Raw genomic sequence first — 14376 nt, 5'->3', positions numbered from 1 at the left:
CTAGCCAGTGTCACAGCTACCACATTTAAACTAAGTAGGTTGTGACTCTCAGAGGCTGTGGCCACCACAATGGCCCTGTTTTCTAAAAATATTTGGTTAGAAAAGTTCTTCAGATTTAGACTTACCACAGCATTCTGTGGATTTGCCTGCTCATCATGCATCTCCCGGATCTCCTGCTCTGTGGACGCATGGACTTGACTCAATACACTGAACCACTGGCTGGGGAGAGAAAGGCAGCAGTGTAAGTAAAATTTTGGCTCTGCACAAGCCTTCTGTCACCTTTGTTCTGCAGAGATGTAGCAGGTTCTGCAGGTTTTTGAAATTGCTTAAGATTCCTTTTGTCAACAGGCATAAAAGCTTTATGTCAGTTCAAGCAACACTGGGTGCAAGCAAGCTGCTCCAGATCTCCCATCCAAGCTTGTGTCATACCCTTCTTCCTGACAAAAAGTACCTTGTACACTAAGTGGCATCTCTGAAAAACTGCTGTAAGCACACTGAAACACCTGAGGGCTTGGAGAGTCTTTGTTACACATTCCACGTTTCATCTGGAATAAAATACATTCCTAGCTACACACAAAGCTTTCAATGGGAATCCCAGCCTTCAGATTATTAATTGTGCTGCACTGATAGCGTGACTGGTAGTAATTCCTTACAGTGATACTTCTTCAAAGACCACCAAAATCCATTGAGCTCTCAGTAGAAGCGCAACTGAGAGGGAAAAAAAGAATAAAACCCCCAAACAAATATCTCTACAGTTTTTGTTCTCTATGGAGCACTGAAAAATCCAGCTGCTGGAAGGATGAGCAAATTTGTGCCACTCCAGTGGCACTGTACAGATCCACAACAGGAAAAGTGGCAGGAAGGTTTCCAGTGCTTCAACCCCTAGTCCTGAGCAGCAATTGCAGATGGATTTAATTCCAACCACACCTTCTGCTTCTGGGAAACCTCTGTCCTTCTGGCATTTGTATATGATAAAGCTCAACTGCCCTAAGGAATCCCACTGAAATCTAAGGGCAGAGCTTGGCCTGTTCAACAGGTTCCTGAATGCCATTCTTTGAGATATGAATTTGCCATTCTAATGAAAACCACCTGGGGCCAAGTTTTCAAAGGGATCAAAAGCCCAGCCTTTAAAACAGACTCCTCATTTTGCTGCAGAGGCTCCTCCACCACCACGGGGTTGAGGAAAAACTCAACCTACTGCAAAACTACTGGACTTAAATTCGAAGTTATCTTTGGAATTGCTTTTAGTCACGGAATTTTTGCCTCGGACACTGAAGAGCTGTCTCCTTAACTCCAGCATTCAGAAGCCAACTGTTCTCCCAAAATGTAGATTTCTGGAAATTGAACTGCTAAAATAGCTTGAGAAAAACTGTGTAGGCTGTCAAACAGTACCATCACTGCCATATCCTAAATTATTTTTATCAGTTCACGCTTTTATTAGAAACAGTGCAAGCAATGAAGAAAAATGAAGATTGAGAGTGCCAGACCATAAAGCAGATGAGAACATATTTAGTTCTGATTCTTTTTTTAAGACTCAGAGACGCCCACAGAGAGTTTGTACTTAACACTTTGCTGTATGTAAGGCAATGCCACAAAAAAAGGCGAGAAGCTGTCATCTAGAGCAGAGGAACCACCAGCTGAAGTAAAGCTGAAAATGAAGTAAAGAAACTGAAGGAAACTAAGCCTCACCAATCAAAAGATTCCCACAAATTAAATTCATCTTTCCTTTCTGGGCTCAGGAATTGCAAATGTATTTAAAGTGAACCTTCTATTTCAATTAAAAAAAAAAAAAAAGACTTCCTAGCACTGTATGCACATCTAGTGATAATTTATGGATGGATTTTAAAGAACAATTCAGAGTTTTCCTGATTTCATTTAATCTTTGTGTAAACAATGAAAATGAAATGAATCATGGCACTTCGCAAAAAACAAAGGCAGACTTTATTTTTGCTTTTTTCCCCTCTCAGGACCTCCTTTGTTTTTCAGCTGAGTCCCAGAACACAGAAATAGGGAAAAAGGCTAGGGATTTGAAAGGAACAAACCCTCAGCAATGGCTGCCCTTTGAAGCATTACTTCTTCAATAATAGTAACTCCTCTTCTGGGAGGAACTGGATGTTTTTCTTGGTTTTTCCCTTAATTTGAACAAAAATCAACCTCAGATCCTGATCTAGCCCAGGTACAAAATATTTTTTCAATAGCAGATGTGGACCAAACACAGACCAATGATTCATACTTTGCTTTTCACAATGCTTTGTTAACAAGGCTTTGACTTAAGCCTGTCTGCAAATCCTCACACATTTTCCTCATTAAGTCTTCTGGGATGAGTGAGAAAAAAGAAACCGGAAATACACTGGCAAAAGGTAATTTAATCTGGATGGTTTGTTATTCTTACTACACACAACAAGGGTGTATAGTGTCTCCTCCTCCATCTTTAAGAAAGAAATGAAGCAGATGCGTGGCAACAGACAAGTCTGTGTGCTGATAATTGTTTATTGGTCCCTAGGGCACCTACACAAGTCTGGTAGAAGAGACTTTAGCTAAGCCTTCATTTTAAAATATGCTTACATCCCACAAGAATCTTAACAGTAACTGCTAGAAAGCTCCTAAGTTATTTCAAGGATAACTTTAAGGATACCTAAAGAAATGAGGATGGATTTTGTGTTGCTACATCTATACTTGTACTCAGAGTCCTGTGATATAGGAAGGCATTCCACCTTTGCAAAGAACAGAATACAAAAGAACTTTCCAGGCTTCTGAGCAAAGTAGCTCAAGAGATGTTGACAAAGGCACGCTGTATTCTGGCCTTGGGGCAGCAAGGCAATGGGTAATAAGCTCTGATTACTAAGTTAAATTTATTTAAATGCTTGATTTTTTTTAGGCAAGCATATGATTATCTTGCATGAACTGTAGCATGGGGATTTTTTTTAAAGATGCTCTACAACTGATCGGACAAGTCAGACTTGCTCCTCACCCACCTGCCTCCCCCATGGTTAGATATGGATCCTTTAGCAACAAAAGCAAGACCCTTTTTAAATATGCAGAAAGGGAAGCACTCTCTTACACACTCATCTTACATGAATATGCTTTTGCTCTAAAATACAGTGACTGCATTACAACTTCTATCTGAAAAAAATTTAGGTTCTGTTTAAACAAACAGACCTCACCCCTAAGAACAAAATCCTTCATGAGACTACAGGGTCTCAAATATTGATTTGATCAATGCAGTTAAACACAGCAGGGTAATCCACAAGGAAAGCAACAGTGGCTAATGACTGCCTCTCTACAGACAAATTATATTTCAGAAAGTTGCTAGTAACTCATGGGTAACAGCCAAATTCTAGGCAAATTTTCATTGTCAGTCTGAGTCTTCCCAGTAATTGTCTGCCACAAGGTTTTCTCCTCAGCAAGCCTTTCAAAAAGTGTGTTAAATGCAACGTGTTTAACACAACCTGAATATTTTGTGACAGTGGTTGAACAAATTAGTGACAAGCCAAAGTCAGAATAACATAGAGGTTAAAAAGGAAAAGAAAAGGAGAAGAAGATAGGCCTGATGATTTTCATACCTTGCATCCTCAGGAGATTCAGCAATTAAGTGGTAGGTCCTATCACTCATTATTAGATCAATACCATTTTCTTTGCCTGTATTATCAACAATCTCTCTGAAAAAAAGGAAAACACCAATATTGAGCATTACAGATTATCAAAATTTTGAAAATTATGTTCTGCTGAGAAGCTCACAAACTATTGACACTTAACAGTAGTCTTCATCAGGTTCATTCACAAGATTCACAATGTGATTTATCAGTATTAGTTTGCCAAACTACAGCTGTGTTTTCTGCCCACACAGTACAAATATTCAAACTACTACAAATGTCACTACACCTATGTGACCATTCTGTTACCATTTTACCAAGAACTAAAGAAAATGCAAAGCAATATCAAACCCCAAGAGAGGCAAAGATAACTGAGGGAAGAAATGGATATATTTCTGAACTGAGTGCATAAGCAAGTGATTTTTGGAATTCTAAAAAAAGCTGCTGAAGATTGAAAACTGAAAGCAAACAAAACCTGGATTAGTGATTCTGTGTGGTTGTGAGTCAGCATAAGGACAATTCCAAACATGACTTCCAGGAAAATCTGAGCACTCATCTGCTGAAAAATTACATATTTCTAATTTTTAGTTTGGACATCTAAGTATTGATATAAAAACAACTGTGAAGGTTTTACCAATAATTAAAGTATGACATTAGATTTCCCTGTAGCTTAAGAAATAAACTTAATTTGCTTTTTGTTGTTTGGCTGTATTTGCCTGAAGCTTACTATTTACTTCACTGGCTATATCTTCTTACCTGCTCATTTATTCTCATAAATCTCTGTCCTACAAACAATATATGCAAGGTCTGCATATCAGACTCATGAGGATGATCTATTTGCTATCAATACAAAAAGCTGTAATTTTGTACTGGTTGATTCCTTCCCTCTCAGTAACAGTGTCCAATAGAATATCTCCCTGTTCTGTGTTCTAAATGAATCAGCCTGAGATTTTAAAAATTGAACAAGGTCCCTAATAGAGAGTGGTGGACTATAGGACTGGCACTATAGGTTAGGAATGCACTCAGTAAATATTAACACTATCTAGAAAAGCTATTGTTTATTTCTTATGAAACACAGTTCTTTAAATACCCTTTCTTTTATCTAATTTATAAACAAATGGTCATTGATTGAACCTACAGTTCAAACTAGGTTCAGTAACCTTTGTCTGATAATTTTAAATGTACGTGCAGCAAAGACTGTCTATAGGGCACAACCAGTGAAGCAATGAGGTAACTACAACAAAAAAAGAATGATTGATTGAACATATTAGAAAAATATGCTAAATAAATGCTATGGTACATGAGACAGAGTCAAATTGAGTTTTAACAAAAAAACCAAAAGGTAGGATCTTCAGCTTCTATTCAGAAATTTACTTGACTGCCAACAGCTCACTGGATTCCAGTAGCAAGTCAGGATTCTCACTGAAACTCTTTTCTGTCCTCAGAAACTCTTTTCAATCAGGCTCAAGCCAGGATTGCCGAAGAAAAGATTAATCAAATATTTAAATTTAGTTTAAACTCTCTGTTAAAGTAACAGACAAATGGGATAGCTGCAGATTACAAATCACAGAGTGGAACTGAGTGTTACTAACCATTTCTGTTTCTCTCCACTTTGGATGAAAGCTTAGGTACACTTTATAGAGAAAAGAGACAACTAATGTTAGCGCACTCTAATTTTTTAAATTAGGTAGATAATCCTAAATTGTTTAGAAAGAAAAAAACCATCCAGCAGAAAATTCTTTTTTCTGTGTGCTTCAGGAAGCGTAAAATTCTTAGGCTTAAGGAACTTCAGCTAACAAGGCATAAGTTATTAGGTTTAGTAATCTTGTTTTTTAATGAATATATGCATTTTAAAGACTTTTCTACACTACCACAATTATTTAAAGCATGAAAAAAAATCTAAATACATACAGAAGATTCAGCTTTGACCCATGCGAACTTCAATAAACTCAGGGCCTTTTAATTCCACCCTCTTCATTCTGGGTTTGCCTGCAGCTACAGACTTGGCAACATGCCCCAAACTGCCTTGGGAATCATTACAGACTAAGTAGGGCCTCTAGTCTGGGAGAAAGCATAGATGGGTTCATTACAGCAGCATTTTTCTGAAGTATTTGGCACTGGCTTAGCTCTGGAGCACTCTCTAGACTTAAGAGAGAGCCAACTAAGGACAACACTTGCTTTCACTAACTTCACCACACACACTCTCCTGCTTGCATTCACACAATTTGTAGGCAGGGCACTCAGTGCCTTCCCAGACTGAGCCCCAAGTACTTAGAAAGAACCACGGCTAACATAAAACTGTGTAAACCTACTTGGCAGTTCGGACATCCATGGCACCCTTTAACTTTTCTTCACTGTCATTTTCAAAGTACATCAACTTGGACTGTCTGAGAACAAACCATCTTTTCTTCCAGTTCCTTCTGGAAAGTGTAGATGATCCACCCCCCTTTTTGTGAAGCCAGCCCTGCTTAAGTGCTTCCTGCTTAGAACGAAACCACAGGAAGGTCTCATCTTTCAGGACACACCAGCGTCGCTTCCATGTGTTGATTAAGCCACCTGGCAAGAGACACAAATGTGGGTTTATATGCAGTGAAAACAAACAGCTGTATCATAAAACAGATGCTGTGAACAGCACCAAAGCTGGAGGGTGCTGACCAACAACACTGCAGTTAAACTGAGTGTCTGCTGTAAGCCACAAAACCTCATTTCTGCATTTCCTCACAGCCACCAATATTGTTGTCAATCTAAACACCCTCAAATTATAAATTGTAGTAAGTCTCTGTATTACTATATATATGAAACATACATATAGTTACATGTACATATACATATCTATAATAATAAATTGCTGAAAAGTCTTGCTGCACATGAGACTCTCATCTTTAAGACTGTTTTCAATGTATTTCAGTGATAATCTAAAAACAATCTAATGTTAAGCACTTTCCTCTCTCCAGGTTATTAGGAGGTAACAATGTTTAACTCAAAACCACAAAACCTGACAAAGCTATGCTTAGAGCAGGAAATACACCAGTGTGAGCTCAGTCATACCAAAGTGTGGCCATACTGTAGGCAATGCACCTTTTGCACTGGAGTTACAGTGCAGTCATAAAAACCTTAACCCAACCAATATGCTCCTGTTACCCCACAAAAACTGACTGCTAGCTATGTCAGAAAGTAAGAGCCGTGCTGCTGCCAACTGCATTATTTTTCACACAAACACTGTGGTGTGTACACTCATCACTGCTCCTATACCTAAATAAGGTATACTACAGTGATGAAATCATACAAGGATTCAGCTAGATTACAATTTGCTATCAAAAATCAGAAGATAAACCCAAGAATTTTAAGCAGAGAACTCCTGTGTATATTCTTTCACAGTCTCTCACACCGCTTTGCATGTAACCTTATCCATGTCTTCCAGATCCAAAATGGAATTTGACTAAGTTCAGTAAAATTGGTCTGCAATGTAGAATGCTGTCTGTGTTACAAGGTTTTGACAGCAGGAATCAGCTTTCCTGAAAATTTGATACAATTGGATTTGTGAGTTATTTTTCTCTATGTATACTGAATATTTCATTGTTTGTGAGACAGCAAAGATGTAAGATGAAACAGAGGCAGCCCAAAATATTGATCTTTTTTTGCAGAGGGGAAAAACATTGCTAGATATAAGCCACTGCAAGTAACTTAACTTGAGAACAGCTCAAATTAAATAAAGTCACTTTTCCATCACCCTTTGAAAAATGAAGAAATAGCTTAACTCTACAGGAATTGGGAGTGTAATACACAATAAATATTTCTGGTTACTTTGTCTATTTAGCAAATTCTGATTCATCCAGTACCTTTCATGTACAGAAAACTGTGAAAGTAGGGCAGGCTGACACAACTGTAGACTGAATCCCTCCGGTAGGAAAGTTCATCATCTGTATCAAATCTGGAGTCAAAATCTTCTTCACTGTCTTCAAACTAGACAAGAAAGGAAAGAAAGATCATAATCTCTCAGGAAAGAGTTTAGATCAAGTTAGTTTAGAAAACTCTAGCTAAAACATTTTATTATGTATTGGAAGGTTCCTCATTGGTTTTCACCCAGTTAACAAAGGAAGGAGTACACTGTAGTAAGTTTCAGCTTGAACTGTTTGATTACACAACAAATCTGTGTAAAACCTTTGTAGAGGCTCAGGAAAGTTATCCCTTTGCAAGAATATGGTCAGGGTAAGCTATCCTGTGCTACTTGCCCCTGTCACTGGAGTGCTGTGGGGAACAGCTTAAAAATGTATTGAAAAGGAAACCTTGCACAAGCTGTGGTACTAGCTTTCCCTCACCCCAGAAAGTCAGAATTTCTGTTCTGTATCTGACACACATCCAGAGTCATGCAGCAGGAAGGCATCTTCAACAAAGACACTGAAAGTGTTTTCTCCTCAGGCAAGAACTGTCAACTTATCCCAACACCCACAATGGCTCTTGGACTGCTTATCACTGCCTCAAATGTAGTAGATATTATATCATTAAAGTTTTACTTCTAAACAAGTCAGTGTTCCTGAAATACCTTTTCGCTTTCCCCATCAGACAGTCTCACAGAAACACTGGCTGAGTGGTAAAGGAAATCATGTTCTTTCAAAAATATTTGTAGAAGGAAACCACACCGTATACTCAGTAAACAGCACTGAAAAATTTCTCTGCAGAATGTGTGTCTGCCTCAGTAATTTAAACATTTTCCATTGTGTGAACTATACTCTCCAAATAATCTCAAAATATACTTGGCACATCAGGGACTTCTGCAAGCATCTTACTCTTCAATACTCTTGCAACTTACACACATAACTAAATTTAGTTTTCCTGAAATTAATTCTCCAACATGCTAACTGGTACCCCAAATCCAAACACATGCACAGAGAAGAACTTCGTTGTGCACTGATCTCCTCACCAAGTAACACAGTGCTGCATTAAAGCAGTTAAAACCATATCTGTGCAAAAGCCCAGGACTGCAAACTGCATCTGAGCAGCCTCTGACTCTAATGCACTCACCCCAGTGGCATCTAGATGGCAACAGACCACTATTTCCATAGGTGCTCCGAGCAAATCAAGCTACACAATGTTTTCTAGGAACAGCCACAGTGAATCTACAGCTGCACAGCAGGGGAAAAGAAATAATCAGAAAGCACCTATCAATTATTAGATAACATAACCATTGCTACTTACAGAAGACTGAGCTCCCTCAGAGCTGAACCGGTACGCTCCAGAGCTATTGTACGTCCCCACGGAACACCGGTAGTCCGGTGACCACTGGCTACTGTGTGAGTTAGAGAAGGTCACACTGCTGCCAGAAGTGATAGCACCATCTTCGTAGTCATCCTGGTCATAATCATAGTCTCCATCAGGAGAAATAAGTTCCACAGAATTTGGGGGTCTGCAGGATACATTTTCTGGCATGCAGTACGTGGATTCGCCGCTGGAAGAGTTGTGGAGACTCACTGCGTCGTGGGCAGGAGGTATGACCATGGCGTCGCTGGCAGCAGGAATTGTTGGCACCACGGTATCATTCATGTAAGGATCCTCTTCTGAGGAATCATCGCTTGTTCTGATGCCACTGGTCCTTTGATCAGAATGGCCATGCTCACTCGGGTTGGGCGAATCCTTAAATGCATCATCATCGGCTTCAAAGCCCTCATCTACCTCCTCCTCAGGATATGGCTGGCTGAAGTTAAAATTGGGCTTTTCACTGCAGGCATTTCCAGTCTGTTCAGCCAGCTCAGCAGGATACCCACTGCCCACAGAGAGAGACCTCTCAATGTTTCGGACACATTCGTCAATCTCATCGAAGTTCAGAGATTCCAGGAACTCCTGGGCTGCTCGACATGCTTCATCCTCCAGCCGCCGGAGCTCCTCATCTCGACGCTGCTGCAGCCTCTGTAATGAAGCCTCTGTCAAGGACAGCTCCTGCTGCTTCTTCACACGCTGCAGGTCTTCGATTTCTTTTTCCAGACGCAGGATTTCTTCCACCTGCCTGCTTTCTTTCTGCTTCTCCACCTCCTGCTTCAGTTCTGCCTCCTTCTGAGCTTTCTGAATGGCAGCCAGTTCCTGCTTCTTTCTCTCTTCTTCAGCCTGCATAAAAATAAAATGAAATAAAATAAAATCAAGTTAGGCCCCTAAATGCAAGTTTGTTTTTTAAAATTTATTTCTAAAGCTCTGTACTCCACCATGCTCATTCATTTAAAAGGAGCCCTGTCTTCACATCAGCAAGAAATGAAAAGGAAAGAAAAAGAAGCAAACTAAAGCGTGATTGCATTTTCTCAGAGATAGCTGAGCAGAGGAAGTCCAAGTATGTGCAGAAAATTCAATCTTTGCCGGAAATTAAATGAAGCATCAGGTGAAAGAAATTTCCATGCAAAATATATTGAGTTTCCTTTGGTTTTATCTGCCAGCTCCTGTAATTAGTTTAGTTTTAATGCTACAGGTAGCTTTTATTTTTTTAATTGCTGGGTTGAGATACTCAAATAAACAGGGTGGCTGAAAGCATTAAGAATGTAATTTACCTGCTGGGCAAGACGCTCTGCTTCTTGCCTTTGTCTTTCCCTAAAAGTGAGTGAAGAAAAAAGTCAGTCAATCAAGCTCAACATAAGCTCATGGCATTCCTTTGCTATGGCAATAGCTCAGCTTACAGAGATCATCTGCTACCTGGAAAAGACAGCCAAAAATAAGACCACGACGAATATGTTTGCAACTATGAAATCACCATGATAGCTATATATGTCTTTTAGCAAAAGCAGCAAAGGCTTCCAAAACCATTTGTTCAAGAATAGCCTGAAATAAAGGCTTTCAGACCAGCACCTAACAAGGCACAGGCAGGAGAGTGATGTAAGCCAGAGACTGCACCTTTCTTCCTCCTCTCTTCTTCTTTCCTCCTCTTGTCTCCGCTTCTCCTCCAGTCGCTCCCTGTAAAGACGCCGAGCAAGCTGGCCTCGCCGCTGCTTCTGAAGGACTGTGGCTGCTTTCTTCAGGCACAGGAACTTCTTCCTGCCACTGAATGCTCTGTAGTTCTTCTGTATCACAACCACATAGTAGAGAACCTTTCTGTACCGCTTTCTGGGGGGGAGAAAAAGAAGCAAATTTGTAATGAAACAGTTGTGAGGGACCTTGCCTCGGTGACCTGCAATAGTGAGCCCGTGATAGTTCTAGCTCTGTGATAGCTCCCCCACTGTTCACAGTCTTGTCCCTTTGGGAAGCAAGATTCTCTCATTTCTTGACAGCACCCTGTGTGTCTTCATTAAGGAAATGCACTTGTCTTACATGTTCTTGTGCCCCTGCCAAGGAGCTGCTAAAAGACGGTTCTGTGTGTGTGCACACATGCAGAGAAGGAATATATATAGCCATTCCACATCTCTGAAAAGAAAGACCATGCCTAGCAAAATAGCTGGCATTAAAAAAGGGATATTGTTTTTAAGTAACATACTGGTCAGAATATAAGAACAGGACTAATAAGCACATGAAAAGAAATTACCTCATTATGCAAACAAGCTTCCTTAAACTATCCTCAACTGACTTATAGAAAAAGCAAAGAAATAAATAGATGGGATGAACAACTCTACCTAACACATAATGCATGAAGCCAGGTAATCAAGTCAAACATTAATCAAAACCACAGATTCTTCATCTCCAAGAACCCAATGGATTAGTTTTATTTTCCTTCTGTTTTCTTCCATGAAGAAGCAAAGATAAATCAGGATCTCAGCTGGTGACTTGGAGCAGCCCCACCAGGTGCCATCCACCTAGAGTTCCTACCATGGCTCTAATGCCATAATACAATCAGATAGATACTGGCTGACTTCCAAATTTCTGCATTGTCCTATTCATTATATTAAAACAATTCAAACTTTGCATTATTCATGAGTATTTTTAGCTGCTGTTTTCAAAAGCCACTTACAGGATTTGAATGCCTGGCCCCCATGAAAAGTTGAGAATTGTGTCAGAAGGATTTAACTTCTTGACAACTCATCTATTTATTTCCAATCCTTACTATTAATATTCTCATGTTGTCACTCACCGGGCTGCATAACCTAAGATGTGTGCTCGGATGATCATCGCTGCCTTGGTGACTTCTGCTTCCCGCTGCTTCTCCAACTTGTGCTCTAAGGACTCCCGCAGAAACACCTACAGAAGAAAAATTCTGACTTAACAAATTTTGGTCAGCATCATATTTAAGGGAGGGCCAGATCAGTCTAAGCAGCAAGCCTCAGCTTTGAATTCAGAGAAAAATGTACAATTTCCTCAGCAGAAAAAAGAAAAACAAAATGTAGTCCTCTTAAAAGAAAACACCTGCAGATGTTCCTCTAACTTTGGATTTCAATGGGAAGGGTCAGATTACTCTATTGTAACTTTTAATTAGGAGCAGGGTTTTTCCAAATGTAACGCAATTACTGGATTCATTAAACAGCCTTTCCCACCAGAGTAACACAGGCCAAAAAAGCTGCAGGGCGTAGCATGAACTTTCTAATCAGAGGGGCAGAAATACCACCCTGATAATTTACATTTTTCACAGGGACATCAGGCTCCACAACCCTTTACAAGGCTTGCAGCTTCCAAAGACATTGCTACAGGACTGCAGAAGTAGGCAGAAGTGAGAGTGCCTTCATGCTCATGCGGGCTCAACTGCGTTTTCCTGATATTACATGGAGAGAGCAGATGGGGCCAGACCCCCCACCAGAGCTGGCCACCCTCCCACAGAAAGAATGCTTCCCAGGCTCTCTTCCAAGCACTAACCTGGACCGTTCACCTGCACTGTCTAGTGCCTCTCAGAGGAGCTTTAGCACATGCATTGACATAAACTGAGCTAACATAGCCTATTTTGCCTTAAATGAGTAAAACTGCTTCTCCAGTCAAGCAGGGGCATGGGGGAGGTGGCTTCCCTCTTCCACCTGCCTTGACATCTGCTCTTTACCACACGCTCACATAGTGGTGAGCTATCTGCTGTCAGCGCTTTTTCCAGCTCTTCTCAACTCTTCTTTTTTAAAGGCCAAGTATGCTGGTGTCAGCTATGGGTGACAACAGCCTGGCATGCTGCTGCCTCACACATGGGCAGCTGGAAATAGCCAGTTCCGTGACACTTTGATAATGTGGGATGAGAGCCAGGCTGCACACCACAGCGTGGGGATGAGGAAAGCTCATGGACAGGGTGGGCTCTGCTAAGGGAGGAGGGCTGCAAAGACACATAAAAGCAGGAACGCATCTTCGAAGTGCTGGCTGTTTTTTCTTGATGTGAAAAAAACCCCAAAACCCAACCAAAAAATCTCACCTTCTCCCCCCTGCCCACCCCCCCAAAAAAAACACCAAAACCAAACCCTTTTGGGGGTGTTCACATGCAAAAGAAGCTGGTTTTTCCTCTGTGTTTATGTGGAAAAAAAGCCCATCATCAAAGCCAAAGCAGCACTTTCGAGGACAGGCACAGTTGTGAGTTTTGAACAAAGCTAGAAAGGGACTTTCTAGTACAAGTTACCCAAGAAATAGGAACAGAAAAAGTCCCACACAAAGTCTCAAGTCCCAATGTCAGAGCTGCACTGGCAGCTCTTTCTAGATCAAGTTTTCCCTCAGGGAAAAAGCCTTTTCTTTCACTCAGTGGGCAATCTTTCTTTGCTTTACACACAGGCTTTCAAAAACACAACAAAATTCTTCAGAAAAGCATTCAGCTACTTCTGGAACAAAAAATGGTTGGTAAGCAGATGTTAAGCTCAGACTAATGCCTTTTCCTGACCAGGTGCATTGCAGCTTGAGATGTAAAAGACAAGGAAAAAAATCACACTGAAGCCAAATCACTGCAATGCCATTATTATCCCTCTAAAATAATATAGGGGCAGGATAGTGCCTCATCCCATGTTCAGTCTGAAAGCAGTGTCCTCTTGTGCTCTTCTCCTGTTTATGCAGTCTCACCAGTGTGCAGGCAGCTCCTGGGGGAGGATGCGCCCAGGCCACAGTAAGGGAAGTTACAAAAGAGATCTGGCTCCTGCCGAGGTCCTGATGAGCAGTTGATAAAAAACTATTTCTGATAAACATGTGTCCCTAAGATCCCAAAGCACTCTCCAGGGTCCATGCATAAACACTGTTCATATGCTACATCTGAAATAGACGGGGATGCACAGCCCAGCTCTGCAGCCCAATGCTACCACTGTGCTGTTTGTGAGCCACTGGCTACGAAAATGGGATGGGAGATGACATCAATTGCCATCAGAATATTTCAGATTCTTTCTTCTTTCTTACAGCAACTGTAAGATGATTAAAACAACTTTCCCAATGCAAGTCTAAGAGTCCTTAAGCATACAGAGCAAGAGAAGAAACTCTTCCAAACCATCCAGTTCTGGGGAGAAGAGGAAGAGCATTTCCTACAGAAGTCAGATTTTACAAAATATATTTGCTACCTTATGGTACTAAAAAGTGTTTTTAAAAAGTTTTTAATATTTAGGAGAACTCAAATCCTGAAATGGGGAATCTTCTCCCAAGTCTGCAATGCTTTCGTATGATTTGCTGAAATCTAAGAGCACAAATCACAAGCTGTTGTCTACAATCAAACTTGCAAAATGAGCACGTAAAAACACCTGGATTGTTTTATTTCTCAAATTAAAATTTAATTCTTTAATTTACTCTAAAATTATTTGATTTTTTTTTCTTTAAAGAAAAATAATGTGGGTGAAGGTCAAGTTCTCTGGTAGAACACACATCAAGGTCTAATGTACCTCTGGAAAAGACTCTCGGACTAGGATGGCAAACACACTTGGAGCTCAGACTAGGATGGCAAACA

The 14376-nt window shown here is 40.5% G+C and overlaps 1 protein-coding gene across 1 annotated transcript in view; it reads right to left on the bottom strand.

The window, feature by feature from the left end:
* Positions 1-14376, bottom strand: part of MYO10 (myosin X) — a 162979-nt gene that overhangs the window by 14787 nt on the left and 133816 nt on the right. The window contains exons 22-29 of the mRNA XM_066559602.1: positions 11632-11738; positions 10464-10673; positions 10124-10163; positions 8790-9692; positions 7433-7556; positions 5906-6149; positions 3564-3659; positions 126-219 (exon numbers count right to left, since the gene is read on the bottom strand). Coding sequence (XP_066415699.1) covers positions 126-219; positions 3564-3659; positions 5906-6149; positions 7433-7556; positions 8790-9692; positions 10124-10163; positions 10464-10673; positions 11632-11738 — 1818 coding nt within the window. The remainder of the gene's footprint in view (positions 1-125; positions 220-3563; positions 3660-5905; positions 6150-7432; positions 7557-8789; positions 9693-10123; positions 10164-10463; positions 10674-11631; positions 11739-14376) is intronic.

The sequence above is a fragment of the Molothrus aeneus genome, chromosome 1, assembly GCF_037042795.1.
Source record: "Molothrus aeneus isolate 106 chromosome 1, BPBGC_Maene_1.0, whole genome shotgun sequence".
NCBI classification, from domain to species: domain Eukaryota; kingdom Metazoa; phylum Chordata; class Aves; order Passeriformes; family Icteridae; genus Molothrus; species Molothrus aeneus.
The sequence above is the reverse complement of the archived record's forward strand: the minus strand, read 5'-3'. Positions and strand labels throughout refer to the sequence as shown.